Source organism: Lepidochelys olivacea, assembly GCF_965140295.1.
Source record: "Lepidochelys olivacea isolate rLepOli2 genome assembly, chromosome: 6".
Classification (NCBI taxonomy): Eukaryota; Metazoa; Chordata; order Testudines; family Cheloniidae; genus Lepidochelys; species Lepidochelys olivacea.
The window spans coordinates 40,039,128-40,062,687 of record NC_140416.1 but is presented as its reverse complement, the minus strand read 5'-3'; the positions used below and the strand labels follow the sequence as shown (position 1 = coordinate 40,062,687).

Below are 23,560 nucleotides of genomic sequence, written 5' to 3'. Positions count from 1 at the left end.
TGGCTCACAATCATGGAAAGATTCTAAAGCAGTTTAACAGGAGGTAGGCCACGTCTGTTGGTCCATTGCAATGACAGTACATATACACAACCCTCAATTCTGAATCCTAAGTTTCAATGCATTATAAATGGTCCTGTCCATAACCACTCTCTCCATTTTATCTACAAAACCAGTAGCAATCCAATGAAGCAAGAAAGAGAAGGCTAGTAGGGACAGGAAATAGCAATACATAAAGAAAACTTTAATAGTAACTTTTCCCCCCTCCTTCATGAGGATACTTCTGCAGATCCCTCAAGAAGGCACTTATGTAAATAAGGACTGAAGGACATATTCCTGAAATTAACTTCCGATCTGGCTCTAGAGTTGAGAGTACAGTTGAATACATGAAATGAATGAATGAAAGTAAGTGGCAGGCTTACAAATTTCAAAGGATACATTATGTACTTCTGGGTGCATTCTGCGCCAAAAAATTTAAAAATTCTGCACACAGAATTTTAAAATTCTGCAAATTTTATTTGTCAAAATAACACTACATAATCACACCAGTTTCAATTATTTTGATAATTTATTTCAAAATACCTGTCAGCAAGTATGTCTGTAACAATACAGAGACACACAAAAATCCCCCCAGGAGTAGAGAGTTAAAGAAACCCCTACGACAACCCAGTTCCTGTTCCTCTGACCTCTCCCCCTCCAGAGGCCAGCTGGGGGGCCAGACACCCACAACTCCTTCCCCCCAGACCCAGCCAATAAACCCAAACTCCCCTTCTCCAGTCGTGGAATCCCCCCAGCCCAGATACCCGCATCCTCTCCCCCCAGCCCAGATACCCGCATTCCTTCACCCCCAGAACCCATCTGCAGCCGCCCCCCAGCCCAACCACAGGGCCCCCCCCCGGGGCAGTGTCTTCTATGTATGAGCTGGGCTCAGGGGTGGGAGAGGACTGCATCCCCCCAAAGGCCATGAACAAGAAGAATGACTTCTGGAACAGCGTGGTACTGTACCAGAAATAGCTCTATACTCTTTTTCTATTCACTTTATACACACAAGCCTCTCTGAATATGCTTGATGGCTTTGGAGAAGAGATATGAAAGATAAATAAATGGTTTGGTTTATCTTTGGTATAAACTTTGAATGACAAACTTGAATGAACTTTGGTGACACATTATCTCATCATTGGGAAATATTGTACAAGAAGAGAGTCCTTCACCTAAGGATTTCACTAACCTACCTAGATGAGATGGCAACCGATAAAGAAACTAAAGGAAAATAATGTAAATGAAGAAATGGTTAAACAACATAATCCCAGTAGTTCTAAAAGAGCAGCCAGGAAGTAGCAAGGTCACATTCCAATAGCGAACAGGTTGTGGGATACAGATCTGACAACCCTTTCAAGTAACATTTTACAACAAATGGGTGAGGAATGAAGTTTGCTAAAAAAGGCAATAAAACACTGAAAGCCATAAAACATTCACATTCTGCATGTGTTAATGATTTGTTAATTATGTAGACCTGACAAATGCTGTGATTCTCAATGATACTCTTTAGCTGTATAATTACAAACTTCACTTCATTATTGTGATGTCTCAAACAATTTCTCCTGTGTATTATTTAAAACGACCTAAAGCAAACTTCAGAGAAGAAATAGCCACTTAATGAACCTTGAAGCACAATCCTGCTTCTTCTTTATCTACAGTAGGTAATTTAGTATTGTGGAAGCAGGCAAGCGTTTAGGAGACATGAATATTATACACCCGAGAGCAAAAACTTTTCCTTTTACGAACAGATGAATTCTAGGATGTAATGTTTGTGGGACAGGAACAAAAACTTATTTACCCTTATGAATCCCTCTCTCTCAGGCATTTTAGGTATGTAACAAGGGGATCCTAGAGTGACACTTTATTCAGGCATGTAGCGCAATGCTTAAAGCCTGGACATATTTCTCATTGGATAAATGTTCTAAAGCTAAAGGTTGGGAAAAGCAGTGTACTACATTTTTATATAAAAATCTACATATAGTTAAGCTAACTAATTACTACAAAAATTCTAACTAAACGAATTTGGCAATCAAGGAGAAGATGATGCTGGTAATGAGATTGCTAGCACTAGTGATAAAAGAGGCATTCAGGACTCTTATAAAAGGCTCCCTCCCCATAAGTGCACATGAAATGTGACATCAGCACTCAGTGTGTGCTCACCATACAACAGTTAAGCTGCTTTAGATTGTTCAGTGATTGCAAAGTATAGCAGACAATTCCTACAGTGGGAGTCCACAGGTAAAGAAGTTTTTATATATTTTCTAAATTAGTGCACATATTAGAAAATATAAGACAAGGTTGTATTCTTTTTAATGCTATTCCCTCTGGTTAAACGGTATAAGGAAAAGTTGACACGTGTGCACATTTATTGTATTTGAAACAAAGCAGCACTTACCTTTGGATCCGCCAGCGCATTAATAACATTTCCAAGAGCTAGCAGGGAACGGTTAATGTTGGTCCCTTCTCTAAAACGAGCTCCTTGGGAATTTGTGGCACTGGCACGTTCAGACCCTGCCAGGTCAATGAGGGACATTTTGGCAATACGAACATTTTGACTGATACTTGCTGTTTTATCTTGCTGCCTTAAATAAATCTATAAGAGAAAAAAAAACTGCAAGGATTAAAAAAACCACCACCACCAACCTCTCCCCAAGCAACAGCTCTTATTTAAAGGACAATACAATTCCACATCATAAGGATAGTTACATAAAAATGTTTGTGTAGGTGTTTACAAAGCACTGCCTGGAGTTATCACTCTGTACATACTGAAGTATTAAGCAGAAATGACTATTTAGGGGAGAGGGACAGAGTGCGATAAGTTCAAAGATTATCTGCTCCCCTCCAACAAGTCGTAATATTGTATGCTACCCACTTTATGTAGTAATAGGAGAAAATTCAAGTTTACCTGCTAAAGATACAAATGCACTTTCAAATCAGTCTTGCACACTTCAGAGTAAAATGGCTTTTTTTTCTTCGAGATGTATATAATGCAATGGTCATTTTAAATGTAATGTGTCTTGTCCAAAAAGACAGAATAGTTTTTAAATTCACAGTGTAGAGTTCCAAGTGCCATAAGAAAAGAGAGTGGATGTTCTGATCTTCAGTAAAGAGAAGTTACTGGTAAGTAACTGTAGCTCAGCAGTATTGCCCATTCATTCACATTGTGGAAAAAACGATTGCCTACCTTTTCATAACTGTTGTTCTTTGAGATGCGTTGCTCATGTCCATTCCATGCTAGGTGTGCGAGCGCCCATGTGTACACTCAGATATTTTTGTCTTAGTGGTATCCGTAGGGTCAGCTGGAGTGCCCTCTGGAGTGCCACACTCATGCACTGGTATAACCGGCGGTGCCGACCCTATGCCCTCTCAGTTCCTTCTTGCCGGCAACTCTGACGGGGCGGTAGAAGGGCAGGTAATGGAACTGACGTGAGCAAGACATCTTGAAGAAGAGTTATGAAAAAGGTAGGTAACCATGTTTTCTTCTTCGAGTGCTTGCTCACGTCAATTCCATTCTAGGTGACTCACAAGCAATATCCGCAGAGGTGGGCTCAGAGTTCATAGTCTAGCGGCATGCAGTACTGCTCTACCAAAGGCAGCGTCGTCTCGGGCTTGCTGGGTAACTGCGTAATGGGACGTGAACATGTGGACGGACAAGCAGGTGGGCGCCCTACAGATGTCCTGGATAAGTACTTGGGCTAGGGAACCTGCTGAAGAGGCTTGTGCCCTGGTTGAATGGGCAGTTACTATCACCGGAGGTGGCACCCTTGCCTGATTGTAACAGCGACTGCAGAATCATCCAAGAAGAAATTCTTGAGTGGACACCAGATGCCCTTTCATCCTGTAGACCACCGCAATGAACAATTGCGTCGACTTGCAGAATGGCTTGGTCCTTTGAATGTAGAAGGCTAGAGTCCTCCTGATGTCTAGCGAATGCACCCTACACTCCTCCAACTTATGCGGCTTAGGAAAAAAGACAGGTAACAAAATGTCCTGGCCCATATGAAACTGTGAGATAACCTTGGGCAGGAAAGCCAGGTGTGGCCACAGCTGGACCGTGTCTTTGTAGAAGACTCTATAGGGAGGTTCCGAGGCAAGCGGCCTAATCTGGGAGACCTGTCAGCCAGATGTTATTGCAACTAGGAACGTGACATTCCAGGACAGGAGGAGGAGAGAGCAGGAAGCCAGAGGCACAAGATTCAGGTCCTATGGTGGAACGGGGTCCCTGAAGTGTGGGTAGAGGTGCTTGCGGCCCTTGAAGAACCTGGCAGTCATGTCCTGGGTGAAACCCGACCTACCCTCGAGCAGTGGACGGAAGGCCGAAATAGCAGCCAAGTGGACCTTTATAGATGAAAGGCACAGGCTTCGGAGCTTGAGATACAGAAGGTAGTCCAGGATCAACTGCAGCGAGGCCCACTCAGGCTGAATACCTTTATCTGAGGTCCAAAAAAAGCGAACCGCTTCCATTTGGCCAGGTAGGTTGCTTTAATGGAGGGCTTTCTGCTGCCCACCAGGACCAGCTGGACAGCTGCCAAGCGCTCAAACTCCTCCACATTTAACCATGCAGCAGCCACGCTATCAGGTGCGGTGCTGCCAGGTTCGGCTGCAGGAGACTGCTGCGATTGTGGGACAGCAGGTCCTGCCTGAGCTGTAGCCAGTAAGAGAGCAGCCACTGAGAGGTCCTAAAAAACTATTTACTCTGATAAGACCATATTTTCTGTATCTAACTCGGTCTAACGGTCACGTAATTCATCAATTCTCTAGGAATGTTCTCTTCACAGAGATTTTTTCCCTGAACAGTCTAAAAAATGTTTGAACAGAGGAGCTGTGTTGTAATCTGGGCTCAGACACAGCTCTCATTTGGGACTACAAGGCAAAGGGACAGACAGACACACACACACACACACGTATACACAATGCACCCTACAGTAGCAGGTACTGAAAGAAATACTCCAAAAGTGGCTTTAAATAGTCTGTTCCACTGCAGTGCCCATTGCACTGCAAATACATTGAAATGGAAAAATCAGTCTCTTGTGGCAAAGGACCTACTCTAAGCAGCCCCAGTAGCATATGGAGCAAACCTTTCATAAACTTGATTACTGTAGGGTACATAAAGACAGTTGACCCATACACTGGAAGGTGGAAAATTGGAATAGCAGTCAAATGACATCCAACTAGAAGTTGAAGAATTTTAAATTTGTTCCAAGGGTAATAAGAATGACGGTCACCAATTCACTCCCCTTTGAACTGCTCAAATTCTCTCTTCTGGTTGTTCAAGTAGAACACCCTCAACTAAAGCCAGGTCCACACCACAAACTTACGTTTGTATAACCAGGTTCTCAGTGGTGTGAAAAATCCACACCCCTGAGCAATGTAGTTATACCAACCTAAACTCCAGTGTATACAGCGCTGTCAACAGGAGCAAACATAGCTAATCTTTCATGAAGGTGGATTAACTATGCCAAAGGGAGGAGCTCTCCAGTCAGTGTAGGAGCATCTTCACTAAAACGTAGCAGTGGTGCAGTTGCGCCACTGCAGCTTTTTAAATGTAGACCTGCCCTAACTCTTCCAGCAATCTAAGATTCTAGTTGCAGATCCAATAAACTGACATGGGTGGAGACACTTCAACCTTGAGATCCAGTAAACTGGAAAACAGGACTTGTAGTTCCAAAGTCAAACACTGGATGTCAGGACAAATCTGCTGACTACCACGCCAGGGCTATTGACAGCATCTTGGGTACATACCAATTCATGTTCAGAAAGACTTCCTGAATCAACAATATCAGAGGTCATTCACAGAGGAATTCCTGATCCAAGTCCAGAGAAAGACAGTCATGATGTTGGGTCTTCCTTGATCCTGAAGCAGACCTGGACTCGATGGGCATTACCAATTAATGGAAAGAGACCTAACTGTGATTCATTTCACTTGTAGAACAGGTGATGCAACACAGACTTCATAAACCATTTGTGATGTTGACTATAATCTCTACTAAAAAAAGACTACTAAGACATCTTTCCATGGTAGATGAGTCATTTGTGGAGGCTATCCTCCCAGAGCAGAAAAACTTAGATGCATCTGGCTAGATCAAACCATCCTTTAATAGTTGGTGAATACATGGCCCTAATCTTGCCCATCAGAATTTGGACAGGTTTGGAAGATTTGACCAGAGTGAAAACCTTGCAAGCCAGACAAACAACACTTATCTTCAGTATCATGATGTGGCATCTTGTTTTCTTCAGAGTTCATAAAACTTGTGGAGGATGGAGATCTAGGTGAGCACTCCAGTCCACCAGCTGAAACTATTCTTATGGTAAGGGAGGATGAGAAAGGATCTGTGAAAGGCACACATTTCCATTGAGTCTCTCAGTAAAGCATCTTATATGACATGTCGTGGCTCAGGTGTTCATAGTGTTGAAGTGTGGGCAGTACCACCACAGCCAGCCCAAAGGTCAGGTAGTGAAAGAGGTTACTCAAGTTCACTGGTGAAGAACTTGTCCTTTGGCACCTCTGCAGCGAGACAGATGTAAAGTATTCTTTGTGTATACAAAACTCCTGAACACTGTGCACTTTCCTGAGAGCCAAAGTCTAGATATAGACAAGGGTGCTCGTATGTCTGAGAAAAATACAACAGTCAGAGATTTAGTGAGCCACTCTTCGCAGTTGGTTGTGTTATACCCCCTGCCGCTGGTTGACAAACATGCATCTGACAACTTCAGCATCTCTTATGCAGAGCTTAGGGTTAATGGTGCTGACTCATCAGAACAGATTCAGTCAGCCCAGTAAGGGGACATCAGTGGCACTCATTTGGGGCACAGGTCCCTTCTGAAAAGTGGTTCCCCAAAGTCAATACTGTGGTTCCCCAAAGTCAATCTCAGCTCTGTACTCAGCTGACTCAGACACTTTGACCATTTTTGCAAGTGGTCCTTCACAGGGAATTGTGCTTGATCCTTAGCATCCTCAGTTTACCTGAAGGAGTCAGGATTTTGGTGTTTCTCATGTAGAGCACAGAGCCTTAACAAGTAGGTCTCCAAAACTGATACTGGAGTTATACAGCACTAGGTTTATTTTTTTAAACAGGATGTGTAGATCCTCTCCGTCAAGAGGCATCTATACTACTCAGTTCTAGATAGTGGCAACACATGGACACCCGCCTCCCTGCATGCACACAGAGGTGTTAAAAAAGAGAGAGCAAAAGGACAATTGGTCCACAGTCTTATTATCAACAAATAAAAGTAGGCTGTGATGGGACAGACCAGAAAAAATATGAGGAAAAGAAGAAACTGAGGAGCAGTAAGGCCCTGAGAGAGTTGCTCTCTAGACATCTTGATCCCAGACTTTGCAGAAGTGCATATTGAAGATACGAGACACAGCGAAAGATGTGTGCAAAACACTGGTATGACAGGTGTGAAGCTGAGATAACGAATTTCCCATAATACAAATTTAAAAAAAAAATTCCCCACCAACACTGTTAAAGTGGAAGACTAAGGTAGACAAAACTCCTGAGGCTGCCACTTAAAAAAACAAACAAGCCATGCTCTAAATTTGCTCAGAGCAGGTCTTTTGTTAAGATGTCAGCAGATTGAGGAGGCTTGTCCACACTAATACGCGTGCAGTTTTACAAAAGAGTCCATCCTGTAGGTCAGTGGTTCTCAAACTTTTGTACTGGTGACCCCTTTCCACACAGCAAGACTCTGAGTGAGACACTCCCCATATACAATTAAAAACACTTTTAAAAAATATTTAACACTATTATAAATGCTGGAGATGAAGCGGGGTTTGGGATGGAGGCCAATAGCTCGCGACCCCCCCATATAACAACTTCATGACCTCCTGAGGGGTCACAACCCCCAGTTTGAGAACCCCTGCGTAGATAAAGCTTGTCTGAAGATAAAGCTAGTTGTGGTAGCGTGTTCCTGTGCTGACAAGCCCTTCAAAGTTGTGTATATTTAGTTCAGGTGGCATATTTTCAATGCACTAGTAATATAATCAGTATTGCTTGTCCACAGCATCAGTCAATTCTGTCTTGAATAAAATCAATCCTATAGTTCCTATACAGACATCAGTTAAGTTTTGGGCTCTCTTCAAAACCCCTTCTTGTTGAACCATCATCTGTAATTTATACTTCTGAGTTAACAAGTTTATCGGTCTGTAAAGTTCCATGCACATGTACAGTGCAATGTGAAAAAACCTGAGTATGATAAAACCCAAGTGTGGAAAAGAAAATGTTAGCACAACTAAGTAGTTCTGAACCATTCAGTTCATACACAGCTCCCCAATTAGCTATGGTTCCAATCCATGCCATCAGTTTGGCTTTTTTTCTCTACCTATAAATGCACCTTATAAGTGGATGTGTAATTAGAACCAATTTTTAAGTTCAGGGGCCAAAACAAACAAAATATATATTTTGACTTGGAAAACACTCAAAACAAAAATTTTTTTGGGGTTATATTTTATTTTCAGGTGTTTTTCACCTTTTTGTTGTGTTAAAATAAACACACACACACACTCACAGAGACAAAGCTAAAGCTAGATTTCAGAATGAAAGAGTTTAAAAAAAAAAAAAGTTGAAACACGCCATTTTGATTTTTTCAACTCCCCTTCTGCATCTCATTTTTTGGCTGAAACTATTTGGTCTGACCCAAATTTCCAACAAGTTTTGGCACTCCCATTCCCATGGGTGGATTTACCATGAAACACACATTGCCCTGGCACAGGGTCCCCCAATGACAGGGGGCCCCAGGCCGGGCACTCAGTCAGCTCAGCACCAGTGCACCCCCTGCAGGGGGAGGGGGGCACTTCTCCACGGGAGAGGAGCTGCAGGGATAGAAGCTGTGGGGAAGCAGGAGGGCAGGGAGGGAGGCTCACCTGCACCCTCAGGGGAGCAGGCAGGAGATGCAGCTGGCCGGAGCGCTGCGAATGTGGGCTGGAGGACTCAGGAGGAGCACAGGGCAGCTGCGCAGCCGGCCGGAGAGAAGCGTCGCTTTGAAGGGGAAACCGCTGCTTCTCTCCGGCTACATGGTTGCCCCTGCTCCTCCTGAGTCCTCCAGCCTGTGCTCGCAGGGATGGATTCAGAAAGGGGGTGGGGATTCAGGGGCTGCAGCCCAGGGCTCTGGGGCCCACTTAGCCCTGGGCCGCAGCCCCTAAGCCCCCTCATTCCATCCTTGCCAGGCTGTGGCGACGGGAGGGAGGAACGGGGGTCGGCTCCGAGAATCGCGGCCAATGGGAGTTGCAGGGGGCGGTGCCTGCGGAGCAAGCACGGGGCCGCATGGAGCCACCCGAGTTCCCCGAACCTGCACCCCCCGCACCAAACGGGAGCTGCCCCAGGTAAGTGCTCTACACCCCAACCCGCTACCCCAGCCCTGAGCGCCCTCCCACACCCTAACTCCTGGCTAGACCACCCCCCCATCCCCAGTCAGACACTGCACCCCCACCTCCAGCCCCCTCCCAAATGCATCTCTCAGTGAATTTACTGTTTGAAGAAAAAAACAATTTTTTTTTAAACCCAGCTCTAGTGTAAATAATCCTGCACATAAGATACAGACAAATATAAAATAAGGTAGTAGATTACTTTTGTTGACGGAATGAATCTTGGTTCTTGAACAACAGTTTATGCAATGAACAAGAAAACAGACATTTGTAGGAGAAAGCCAACTAAATATTTTGGTCAACATCTTAAATAGATCTAAAAAGACAAAATAAACCCAAGCAAAGGGTCAAGATCTAGCTCATTTACAAAGACTAATTGGATAAGAGAAGTTGCAATGAATGTGGAAGAAACTTTGACTGGATAATAATAATCTGGTGATATCACCTTTGCAGGAATGGCATGGTATTTAGCAGATGTGGTTTCTACCGGGTAAAATCATGTTTTTACTGTCCCAGGAAAAACCAGGCAGTCACAGTTTAAGGCATTTCCTATTTAAAAAACATATTAATGCAAAGCACATAATACTTAGTTTTATTTACATATTCAAATTGTGGCAGTAGATTCGGAGATTAATTTAAGAGTGTACAAATAAAAAGTAAAACTGCAGTGGGCACTATACGAATATATGTAATGATAATACTGAACACTGGAATGTTTAGTAAATATTTTGGTTAGTTTTTCCTCAAGGAAGTAATACCTTCAAACCATCAGTGACCGCATCTAACAGTTCACCTGCTATCCTTCTTTCAACTGGGTGCTTTGTAGCCCAGTCTTTGGCAGCTGATTATTGATTGAAAGTTGGATTCTCAACAACAAAAAAAGGGAATATTACAGGCGTAAAAATATTCTGCAATTTTCTAGTCTATTTTTTGTTTCAGTTGTGGAGTTATTACAAGCATATCCATTTGTGGTTGAAAAACCATGATACTTCCTCATTGTCTTTGGCCAACTTTCTTTTGATGTACTTAGCAGTGGCAATGCAGTATTATTAATACCTTCATCCTGATTCAGATTCTAATATTTGCATCTGGTTACTCAAAGTCAGTGGTTCTGGTATCTGTTCTTTCAATTGCATTTTGCAAAGTGGTTCTTTGTATGGTCAGCCTTTCCACCCCCTTTTCTTTGCATTTTTTGCATCCAAGATTCTTTGCCATCTTCATGAATTTTCTCAGAATAGCTATGAATTTGGGCAATGGGTCTTCCACTTTTGCTCATGTTGAAATAGTTTGACTCTAGTCACCGTACACACAGAGTTCAGTTGCAGCAGCTGTATTCCAGTTAGCCAGCCCAAGAGACAGACAACTGGACTGGACAACTACTATGGCAGTTTCTCTCAAGCAGAAACTTCTAAATCTAGAAATTTCCCTTGTTTGTACAGTGAACACAAAATTTTCATTGCTAAACAAAAGAAGGGGAATTCCAAGATTCAGAAATTTCTGTTTGAGGTAGACAAAGCAATAGTATACATCTTAAGGTTAAGGTTTTTTTGTTTTATTTAATTTCCTTTTAGTTAATTTTAAACGGACCATATTACTGCAAAATTATTATCAAATTGCTAAAGGTTTTTCAGAAAGATGTAGGTGAAGTAATATTTTTTATTGAACCAACTTCTGTAGGTGAAAGAGACAAGACTTTGAGCCTGACCCCGCCCCCCAGGATTCCATCTCATGCTATTAAAAGGACAAAAAGGAAAAGGTTGTCCATGCCACCTTCCTTCTACCTTCTGCTCCAGCTAATGTGGGTACATCTATAGAGTAGACGCTGTGCACATATTGAGGCACTGCTTGAAGAGAGTAGAGGAAAGGTGACACAGGCAACTGTTCCTTTCTTTTTTGTCCTTTAGTAATGTTATATGTAATCCTATAGCTGAGAGTAAACTGACTGTAAAAAAGAGGTAAAAGGGCTCATACATTTCAGCAACTGTGTGGTTAGAGTAAAGATGTGTGTGTTAATGGGGTGTGTTGGGGCACTAATGAAAGAGGATAAAGTTAAAATTGCTCATGTATTTGCTGGTTTTCAGAGGAGTTTTGCTTAACTCAGTTCTGCAAAGGGATGACATACCATCACCATAATGCTTAACTCTGCATTAAAGTATTTTTTGCCATAGAATTTCCTAGATTTCTTTTTAAAGAGGAAAAGATATGTTGTTGGTAGGGATTAGTAATCATTTAGGCAGTTGTACAGATCATTCCCCCCACACACACCAGCTGAGCCCCATCAGTCCTTTGGCACAACTCTCCAGCCAAGTCTCTGACCTATTCGGTTTCAGAGGGGTAGCTGTGTTAGTCTATCAGCAAAAACAAGGAAGAGTACTTGTGCCATATTTGTTTAGTCTCTCAGGTGCCACAAGTACTCCTCATTGTTTTTGCTGACCTATTCAGTGTGTTTCCCCCTTCCAACCGGGTCCCTTCCCACTATTGTGCCCAAGCCTCCCCACCACAAGCAGTGAAACTCATCCCCCCTAAGTCTTCATTTCTTCATATACAAATGTTTCTATTGCAGAAAATTTCCATATCTGCCACAATGGCAATATCCTTGAGACACCTTATTGAATTAAGTTTAACTGTCTTTGGGGACCATTGCATAAAATGAATGGTTTATGTAGTATTGTGGGCTGGGATTGTACATAATCTCTCAAGAGGGGAGATGTGACAGATATGAGACCTGGGGTTCAAAGGAATATAGTGAGCATACCAACAAGAATAGAATTTGGAACAAAAGTGTGACATTTCCTGGGTAATATCTTGGAGAGTGAATACAAAATTCCCCACCTCAAGAAACCCAGCCTCTTGAAGCTACACCCTGAAGAGGGGGCCTTCGTCTGCTGACCACCTGTTACATGAACCATTCAATTTCCTGATTAATCTTCTTCCAACTCTTTATTAACAGCTTTCATGTAGTGTTGGTGCACCAGCAGAGCTGGGGGTACTACATCTCCCACAATTGATCCTCAACCTCTCTTATGTCACATACCATCCAACCCACTCCCCCTAACCCCCTTTCCTCACTGCAGCCCTGAAGCCCTCTCCTATTTCCCCACATACCCCCTCCTCCCGTGAAGCATTCACATGTCTAATCCCCCTTCCCCCAACCTACTTTGATGACATTACCCCCCAGAATGGAATTGTCATCTAGGATTCACAAATTGCAGCAGCCTCCAGACAACCAGTTCAAAGTCTTTTGGTCTTAGGTGGGGGCTTGTGTTTAATTTATCCTTAGTTATGTTAGTGACAGTGTGAGTTCACAGCCATCAACAGGTCTGTGATTTATCCAGTCATTAGTGCCTTAGTTTTATTAAAAACTGTTCTCCGTTTGGGTCCCCCAAAGATTTAGTAGGTGCCATGCACCATCTGGGTAAAACTCAGACTAAGACCATTTTGACTTCGATCACATCAGCAATTTGATCTCTAGCTCTGGGCAAAAAGCCACCTAGAAGCATTTTTTAAAATGGTTATTTTTTTCCCAGGGCTTATATCACCGAAACCCCAGCTCAAACAATTCCAGATCTGGGTCACTAATCCTACCCTGCAAACTCCTGAGGCACACCCAATTTCAAACAAATCTGACTAAGCATATTGACTTTTGAGGCTTTAGGAAAGCCCATCTTTAAATGGAGGTCATGATGTAACTTTAACTTAGTGGTGCTTCCACACTGTTATAGGGTCTATGCATCTCAAATTTACTGACATCTCTAATTGATTTAACCTTTCATGCTTAAAAATGCACACTGGTTAAAAGATAGACAGTCAAGGCATTTTATGCATACATGCTCCAGTGCTACTTTTGACCCAAGGGTCCTCAAGGGCATCAACAGAACTCAAAGGTATTTTTTGGAAAGGGTAGGAAATACTCATCACAATGATAGAGAGAAACAACAAGACAAAAAAAAAATAAAATAAAATAAAAAAAAATCACCAGTTCAGGCAATTTTAAAGTAATATTTAACACCAAGGATCTTGCTAAGCAAGTGGGGGAAACATACATGTGCATGAAGTCACAAAAGGGTTAAGGTTTTGTCAAATACAGTCACTTATGTATTTCCCTTGTTGCAGACACAATTTAACAATATTGTATAAATATTTTTATAGATCTTTGGAGTTTTTTGTTATGCATATGTTTTTTCTCATATCAGTTTCTTAAAGCATCATGGCAGCTTCAAGTTAGGTTCCAAATGTATCTAAAACCTATTCCTGAGGGAACTTTATTTGAAGGATTCGTGGGGGGAGGAGGGGGAAATGAACAATGCAACTTTATTTTTTATAACGTATTTCATATAAACTGTACCCCAAAAACACTGTGAACTACGTAACAGTTACAAAGTTAAAATAAAATTAAAGCACACAAATTGAGAGAGAAGCATAGTAAAAATGAGCAGTATTTCTCGCCTCCTACCCAACCTAATAAAACAAGATTGCCATAGTCAGATAGCCATTTTGAACCTTAACAACTACTTAATTTTTTTTTTTAAATCTAAAACTCACTAAGTCTCAGATATCAGCCATTAAACATGCTATATCAGTGGTTTTCAAACTCTGTGTCATGACCCCATGACCCCCCCCCAGTAGGTGGGGCTTAGGTGGGCTCAGACTTTGGTCCCCCCTCCTGGGGTTGTGTAGTAATTTTTGTTGTCAGAAGGGGGTCGCAGAACAATGAAGTTTGAGAATCCCTGTGCTATATCATCTTACCTGAAAGACAGCGTGGGACCGAGAAGATGAGGCATTCAGATCAGTGGGGTGCTGTGTTCTATTCTTGTTTCCATAATCCAACATCTGAAGGATCTCCTCTGCAGATTTAGGCTACAAAAAGTGTTGAGATTACACAAGAAATTAGTAATATTTATGAGATTTAATTAGGGAACAGGCTTTAGATACAGTTGATACGTAATTAATGGTCTTAAAATCATCCTAAGAGGAGTTACTTGAATGGGGGGCGGGAGGGGGAGAGAAAACTTAGTAAGTCAGAGGCAAAATTTACTTTTTGAAACCAAGTCACTTAAAATAAAGTTTATTTTGTAATTAAGAGAAAACTTTTGAAGGATATCTATTTTAATTAAAAATATATAGTAAGTTTACATATCTAGACCAGCAGAGCACAAACTTTCCCACTCGTGTCTCTCCTTACCATTAAGGGAATTTGTCCACGCCCCTCCATTACTGCACAGCCAAGGCTTCCTCAGCGGTAGAGCTTGGGGCTGAAGGTGGAGTTGGGGGTGGAGCTGGGGATAGAGGAAGAGCTGGGATGGGGGTGTGGTGCTCCTTCCGCACCCCCTGTGGAGGCTCCACCAGGCTCCACCGCACTCCCCAAAATGTTCCTCCCTACCTCCTCCTAGGGGGGCAGGCCCCAGAATTTGCCCACCACTGATGTAGACAACTCTTTATAAGCTTATTACAAACAAAGAACTACATTAAAGAACATTACAGCTGCAAAGCCAACCTCTCAAAAGTTCGGAAGGGCCAGAATTAAGGCTTCCCATGTAGCCTTAATTCCACCCCTTTCTGCATAGGTATTGCAATAAGGTCTTTAATTACAGGATTACATACTAATTTTTTCAGAGGATCTTGCCTCATTCATGGTGGAGTGGACAGTGCTCAAGAAATGAATCAAGGTCGTGTTTGAATGAATCGGGTTAACGAGGCTGTTGTCTGTAGGATCCCTGACTCATTTGCTGCAGAAACTGGAACGTGTTTAGTGAACGAGGGAGGGGGCTGCAGGAAGAGAAAGGACCACCATGTGGTTTGAATGCCACCCTGAAAACTGTATTCAGTCCCTGCTCTGCCACAAAGGTCCTATGTGATGCTGGGCAAGCCACTTAAACCAAACTTTTCACAAATAGCCATTCAACATTCCTCGCTTTCTGGTTGTTCTGACTTGAGATACTGGGGGTAGATTTAGAGAAGTGTCCAGCAATCACAGCTGCAGCTGAAGTCAGTGAGAGGTGTGCTCTGAACAGAAAGTGCTATAAACTCTTGGCACGGAAGGGTAGGGAATAGACCATAGGAATCTCAAATTGTCCACCCAAAATTAGCATATATTTTGATGTTGAAGTATCTGTGCCTAAGTTCTCTATACATAAAAAGAGAATATGCCATTTTAATTTATCCTCACAATTCTCCTGTGAGGTAATGTCTATGAAACACTCAGATACTATAGTGAGTTGAGTGTCATAGAAAAGCCCATGAGGAAATGAATTCTGCATTCAAAGCATGGTTTGAACAGTGGGCAATGAACAAGGCCCGAGACCATACACTGAAGGATGAGAACAAAACAAAATATTGATTAGCTGCTCACTCAGTCAACATCTATCCATTTAAATGAACAAGGCAGGGGTCCTGCGGAAAAGTATGTGATCATGTAAAGACGATCATAATGCATATGCACAACAGGGCTGCACTAAGGTTGCAAAGGAAATCTTATTGGCATTTTTTAAATTTAGTTTTTTGGTATGCAATTTCTTAAACAGAAATTCCATGAAGAGTAACAATATTGGCTCTCCCATGGGTAATCATAGGTTAGAATGTTTAGATCCACAGCTCAGACCTCTGCTAGTTGAATCAGAGTAACTGATAAAAATACAGTAGAACCTCAGAGTTACAAACACCAGAGTTACGAACTGATGGGTCAACCACATGCCTCATTTGGAACCAGAATTATGTAATCATACAGCAGCACAGACCAAAAAAAAAAAAAAGGCAAATACAGTACTGTGTTAAACGTAAACTATTAAAAAAATAAAGGGAACATTTAAGAAAGATTTGATAAGGTAGAGGAGACTGTTTCTGTGCTTGTTTCATTTAAATTAAGATGCCTTTAATTTCATTTAAATTCAGATTTAAATTACAAGCAGCATTCTTCTTCTGCATAATACAGATCTGAAACTAAGTCATATTGAGATGTAAAACTTTTGAAAAAAAGAACTGTAACTCTGAACAAAACATTATAAACATTTCAAAGTTACAAACAAGCTCCATTCCCAAGGTGTTTGTAACTCCGAGGTTCTACTGTAGTAGGTTGTCATCCTCTATGGAGGTTAGCCATGAGAGGGAGAGAAGGCACGCATTTTGCCAATGGCTTTCACAGCTATTTGCAGACAGCAGAGAAATGAGACTCAGGAACCCTGGATTCTATTCTAGCTTCTGAGGGGGAGGGTTCTCGAGTAGTCGCAAACCCTTCTCCCCCCAGTCCCACACATCATCCCTGACCCCACCAGTATGTATTATCCCAGTCACCCCATATCCTGTCCAGCTCTAAACCCAGCTTCTTACCCCGCAGTGCTGTATGCAGGCTGTGTTCCCCTAGTCCTCCACATTAGTTGGGTCCAGCAGGAGGAACGCAGAGCAGATTAGAAGCAGTCTCTTTGCTCTTAGTTCCTGTGTCTGACACCACAGCAGTCCCAAGGAGGAGCAATTGCAGGGAAAAAAATCCTTCTCAACCCCTGAACCCCTAGGCTGAAGCATATTTCAGGACAGATGGAATCTTAAGAGAATTTAGCTGTCAAACTCTAACAGCCTCTGAACCTGTGAAAACAGATTTTCAGAGGGTCATAATCTGTTCAGATCTGGCCAAGTTTTAACAGGGATGGTAGAAGGCACATCCCAGGCCCCAGGGAGACCCCCAGGCCAAATTTCAAGTCTCTGCTCCAAAGCACAGATGTGCTAGAGCTTCTCAATGAAAAGCTAGAGTTTAACATATTGTCCCTTCACTTCAATCTGAAGAACAGCGAAACCATTTTTGATGAAGTTTTCAAAAATAATTCAGCCTCTGGCAGATACCCAACATGGAGAATTTCAGCCTAGATGGTTAAAGTTTGGCAAAGTTATAAGCAACTGAAAAAGCATTTTATAAGAAGTGTCAGGGAACATTTGGTGTAAGCGTTGACAGCTGTGCCACCTATAATTGTAACCTGCTGTTTAAAGCAGGATAGAGGGTGTGAGAACTCTTCAGTTTTATTCCTGGCTCTGCAAGCATCTCATCAGCCTTGTTTATATTATAAAAAATTGATGTGTTAGCTATCAAGTGGTCTCCTCAATGGTAACACCTCACATTCATACACAAAAATGCTCCCAGCCATGCAAAGGCAATGCAGTCATTGTGGAACTAGTCTTAATTCAAACAAACAAACCATACAACTAGACTTCACTGCTGCATTGCTTGTGTGAACAGAGATTACTCGTGTAAAAGCTTCAAAGTGTGCAGAGACCTCTCATTCCTACCCCAAGAAGTGACTGGTGAACTTTAGATGGCTTTTCTGCACTCCCACACAGGGTTCAGGTTGGCTGAAATATTCTAGAAGCCCTTTCAAAGTTATCCAGAATACACTGCTTCAGGCAGCTCTGCTGGGAACTGTGATCAGGAAACAGTGAGACTGCAAACAATGAAGAAGAATGCACAGCAAAGTTACAGTGGACATGAAACCAAAACCCCATGGCTAGTGGGAACAGATAGCAATGTAAGTATTAATGGTGCTAAGTGAACTGGTGAAACAGCACCACCAGTTCAATTATCGAGCATAGGAAGAGTCACTGTATAACTAAGCAGTTTGCTTAGTCTCAGAGTCTGTAAAAAGGAAAAAGCTTCATCACAATGTCCGGGGAGTTATGAGTCTTAGGCCTGGTCTACACTACAAAGTTCTCAAAGTGGCTTACGTTGACCTAGTTGTGCATGTGTCTACACTTACATTTGTCTCCCACTGATGTAAGTACTGTGTCCCCGTAACGGGGCAATACTGCCTCCTTGAGTTGTGTTGAGCCATGGTTGATGTACTGACTTTGATGCAGCATGAGTGCAAACGCTGTTACTTATATCAACCTTAATAGAACACCAACACAATGCCGAACATGAACCTCTCTGGTCATAATTGTGATCTCAGCTGCCCATGGTTCACAGACATCAGAAGGCCCCCTTCCCCTTTAAAACCCTGAAAAATTTTGAAATGCCTTTTTCTGATTCTCCAGCTTGGCAAGCATACGTAGCAACTCTCCACTGTTGTATGCAAATGCCCAGCTGACCATGCCAGCTACACACTCCATCTTGGAGTAGACAGGAGATATTGGCTCTCTTGGGCCTGTGGGGAGAAGAGATTGCGCAAGCACAGCTATGGACCGGACGTAGAAACGTGGACATCAATGAGAAGATTGTGTGTGGGGCAGATGCAGAAGTACGATAGAGACCAGCAGCAGTGCCACGAGAAAGCAAAAGAACTGCAGCAGGCATATCAGAATGTCAACAGTTGATCCAGTGTCGAGCTGCAGATATGCTGCTTTTACAAAGAGCTGCATCTCACACTTGGCTGCGATCCCACCATCGCTCTGCACAACACTGTGGATACCTCCACAGAGCCCAAGCCACAGGGCCTTGGCATAAACAGTGAGGAGGAACATGGTGGTGGGCTGGGATTGAGCTATGTAGTGAGCCAGGACCCATTTGAGACTCCATTGCAGTCCAGTCTGTCCTAGCAGTCCAGCATGGGTGAGCCCGATGCAGGGGACTGAACCTCAGATAAATGTGTAATTGTATTTCCCATTCAAATGATGTACTGATGTCACATCCAACTAAACAGGACACAGTTATCAACTTTACATTAAATTTACTCAGATAAGATAACTCTCTGTTGTACTGCTATCTGCTTTTCATTTCCAAGTAGAGGTAGGCGATGGGGAGGGCCATATGAAGTAATTTGTTTATGTACACAGGGATGTCCCTTGAATCCTCCCGAGATCTCAATGAAAATTTCGTGGCAGTACTGTGCAAATGCCATCCCTAGAAACTTTTGGGAGAAGAGCCTTATTACTTCCTCCATGATCGGACGCTTCCCTGGGCCAGTCAGCAACAACTTTGGCAGGCACCATTGCAGTACAAAGACTAGCAGCATACAGGACTAGTGGCTTTGGGATGCCAGCAACACCTGTGCTCTCTGTGCCTTTGTTACCCTCATGAGCGAGTTATCTGCTAAAATCACCACCGCATGTGGAAAATGGTGTCAGTATTCAGTACCATTACCCTGTAGTCATGGTTTCATGCAAGCAAGCAATTCCCTCCTCATTTCCCTCACCTCTGGAGGGCCATATTCATCATGGCTGGTGCATGCACAAGTACTCTGAAGCAGACATGTCAATAAGCATGCCTTGTTTAAAAAAAAACTTTAGGGGAGCTAGGGAAGGCAGTTCTGAACTTAAATTTTCCCAGTGTGACTATATTGACAAAGGTACCTGAGTGTGTTTTATCTGCAGTCATTGTGGCCATGGAGGGGGGGAAGAGGGGAAGGGGAGAGGGGTTCCCTGGGAGGTCCTCTCCCTTCACAGAACACCTGTGTCAGATAATAAAGGAGAAGAAAGAAGACTCAGGATGACATATTCAGTAAGATCCTGCAAGGGAGTGCTGCATCAGACAGTGAGCAAAGAGCATGGAGGGTTAACCTTGTAAACAGCCTAGAAAAGGAAGAAAAAAGACGACAAGAGAAAGGCCCAGGAGTTGCAGCAGAAAAGGGAGAGGGAGGTGTACCAGGACATAATGGGACTTCTTTGGCAACAAACAGATGCTACAGACTCTTGTTGACCTACAGGTTTAACAATCATGGGCTTGCCTTCTGTTGTAGTCCATGGAGAATTCCCAGTATAGCAACTCTCTACATCCCATGTGGCATCAGGGACTGCCATCCCTACTCCTACCACTCCATCCTGGGGAACATTATAGACAACCACAGCTTCACATACACTGACCTGTGAAAGCCACAGTTGCGTTATGTGCAGGTGAAATGTGCATGAATTTCTCCTTGTTAAGTTCTGTTCCATTAATTGATTAAGGTTTTAATGTATTTGCTTTTAAATTGAACAGTTTTCTTTGCACTGATTTTGTTCTTGAATAAAATTCCATTATTTGGAAAATAATTCATAGCTCCCAACATATGCTGGAGAGTGCCTAGCAATTGTAAGAGCACCCACTTACTTGTTACTATACAGTGTGACAACTCATAGGATCAGTGACGAAAGTGTAACAATGATAAATGTACAGCAAAGATCACAAAATTAATAGGTCTGCCAAGTGTCATATTCACTGATGTACACCAAGCCACACAATTCATAACAGGCCCCAAAACACCTCAATACGTTACAGTGGCTCACTGTTAAAGTGCTCTTTCAAAGTCTGTTTGACCCATATAGCTCCGTATGGAGGTCTTCTAATACTTGCGTCTGGCTGTTCAAACTCAGCAGACAGCCACTTCAGCTCTGCCACAACAGCAACTTTTCCCCCTTTGCTTCACAGATATTATGCAGAACACAGTAGGCAGCTATAACTATTGGGATTTTCTTCTACTGAGATCCAATCTTGTGAGTAAATGACAGTGTTCCTTTAAGTTACTAAAAGCTTATTCGTCATTCTGCACCTGCTGAGCCAGTAGTTGAATCTTTTGTTGGCGTCAAGGTGACTGGTGTACAGCCTCATGGGTCAGGGGAGCAAGTGGTAGGCTGGGTCCTCCAGGATCACTATGGCATTTCAGTATCACTAATGGTAATCCGCTTGTCAGGAAAGAAAGTCCCTCCTTGTAACTTTCTGAACAGTCCTGTGTTCTTAAAGATATGATCATCATGCACCATTCCTGAACAGCCAACATTGATGAAGCATCCCTGGTAATATCTCAATGCTTGCATAACCATGGAAAAATAGCCCTTTCTGTTGATGTAGTCTGTGGCAAGATAGTCTGGTGCCAAAATGCTATCGTTCCATCGCAATTCAGGAATCCCACTGCTGCAAATCGATCCACCATGTTCTGCCTCTTGCTGAGAGCCACAATCCTGCATAGACGCAGATTAATGGCCCAGCACACTTGCATGACAACAGCCCCCACAATGGATTTTCCATATGACTGGTAGCAATCTAGCATTGCAAGGTTCCACAATGTGATGACCACTCGCTTTTCCACCGTTGGTGCAACTCTCATTCTGGTGTCCCTGCACTAAAGGGCTGAGGCAGCTTGGCACACAGATCTAGGAACGTGACCTTGTGCACCCAACGGAACTGCAGCTACTGCTCATTATCACAAGCCTGCATTACAATGAGATCCCACCGGTCAGTGCTTGTTTCTCGAGCCTAGAAGCTGCACTCCACGATCTGCAACTGCTCTGTGAACTCCACCAGCACCCTTGAATTGGTTCTTGCTATGTCCCACAGCAATCTGTCCCACAAGAAATGGTTGTATTCCCCACTGATTCGACTCTGCAAATACTGGAGGATTGTGTGTCCTGTGCTTGCAACACTTACAACAATAGTGCAGAGCTGCACAGGCTCCATGCTTTTGTCAGAGATGGCAGACAAAAAGGGGGACCATGTGGGTTCGTTGCATTTCTTTTTAAAAAAGGTGCAAAAATTATAGGATACAGATGACATTATGGGATGGAGACTAAACGCTGGGAAGCTGATCCCTTGCATCCAATCACCTTTTGTGCAACTCGTTTCTGCCTCACCACTCATTGCCCAAACTTCCCAAAAGAGCATGCTGGCTGGTTGCATACTGCATACCCGTAGTACACTGCACTGATACAAGCACTCCTGGTGAGTATGCATAGCCAATGCAAAGAACCCAGTATATCGCTTGTGCATGTGGCTACTAAATATGGCAGCTTTATGCAGATGTTGCTCTCATTGACCAAGGTTTGTAGTGTTAACATGGCCTTAGAATGCAAGATAAAAATATTATTTACATACCTGATGTAATGTTAGTCCTTGAACCACCACCCCTTTCTGGGTATCTTCACGGACAGCCAGTGGTCCTGAATTTACTAGCAGGTCACGGATCTGTTCATTGTAGACCTCCAGAAGAAATTAAAACAAAAAAAAAACAAAACAAAAACCACACACACTTTAAAAATGAAATCCTATTGTGCTTGAGATTAAAAAAGAATAATTTTGCTCCACTTTCATGTATACCTATTTGTTCAAGAGTCTTAAATTAAAACAGGCTTAATTCAGTTGAAGAAAAGTTTTAGCCGACTCTCTTTCCCTAGGATTAATGCTCATCTGCAGAGTATAATTTATCAGTTATAATTTGTAACACGTACCAATTTATCGGGACATTATGCTTTACTAAAATTCAATGCTGTATGTACACATTTGCTCAAGTCTTATTTCTTAATCTAAGGGGTTACATTAGGCTTCAGAATCCGTAACCCCTACCTCAATTTTAATGTGGAAGGCCTCTTTGCTACTGTTCATGAAAGTAGCACTCTCCCAATTGCAGTGGAAGAAGTAGCAGTGAAGTGAAAAGAACACAATCTTGTCACTGGTTGGTGAAAAGGTGGAGTTTGATGGGGAGAGGAAGAGCTCTTATGTAGCAACAACATACGCAAACCTTTTTTTGCCAGTGAAGCACTTGGGTAGAATGCAGTGAAAGACACATTTATGTCTAATACAGAAGCACTGGAGCACATCTGTACTGATTCTACACTTCTTTCTCTGTGCTCTAGCAGGAGTTGAAAGATCAAATTGTTTTCATTTGCTACAGCTGCTGCTGCTCCTCCTCCTGCTAGCAATGAGAGAGCAACGTGCAAGAGTAGCATTGTGATAGAGAGAAGGGATCAAGTACAATCAACAACAGAAGAAGGTGGTAGTAGATAACTTATTCTACAGTCCACTGGCAAAGCAGCTTCAGCTGAAATGCCCCTGTCAAGGTTCCTTCCCCACTCTGAACTCTAGGGTACAGATGTGGGGACCTGCATGAAAGACCCTAAGCTTTTTCTTACCAGCTTAGGTTAAAAACTTCCCCAAGGTATAAACTTTGTTTAAAATGCTTGGTGGTGGTGGTGGCAGCATACTGTTCAAGGACAAGGCAAAGGACAGGGAAAGAGACCACTTTGAGACGTCTTCCTCCAAAATATCCCCCCCACCCCTATACCCCCTTTCCTGGGGAAGGCTTGATAATAAACCTCACTAATTGGTACAGGTGAACACAGGCCCAAACCCTTGGATCTTAAGAACAATGAAAAATCTAATCAGGTTCTTAAAAGAAGAATTTTATTTAAAGAAAAAGGTAAAAGAATCACCTCTGTAAAATCAGGATGGTAAATACTTTACAGGTGTCAAGGTTCCTCCCCCACTCTGAACTCTAG

The 23,560-nt window shown here is 42.7% G+C and overlaps 1 protein-coding gene across 1 annotated transcript in view; it reads right to left on the bottom strand.

Annotated features, from left to right (window-relative positions):
- The window catches only part of KIF18A (kinesin family member 18A), a 108,287-nt gene that overhangs the window by 82,186 nt on the left and 2,541 nt on the right, over positions 1-23,560 (bottom strand). Inside the window, exons 3-5 of the mRNA XM_084631415.1 lie at positions 22,161-22,265; positions 14,147-14,257; positions 2,432-2,629 (exon numbers count right to left, since the gene is read on the bottom strand). Of these exons, the coding sequence (XP_084487541.1) occupies positions 2,432-2,629; positions 14,147-14,257; positions 22,161-22,265 (414 nt within the window). The remainder of the gene's footprint in view (positions 1-2,431; positions 2,630-14,146; positions 14,258-22,160; positions 22,266-23,560) is intronic.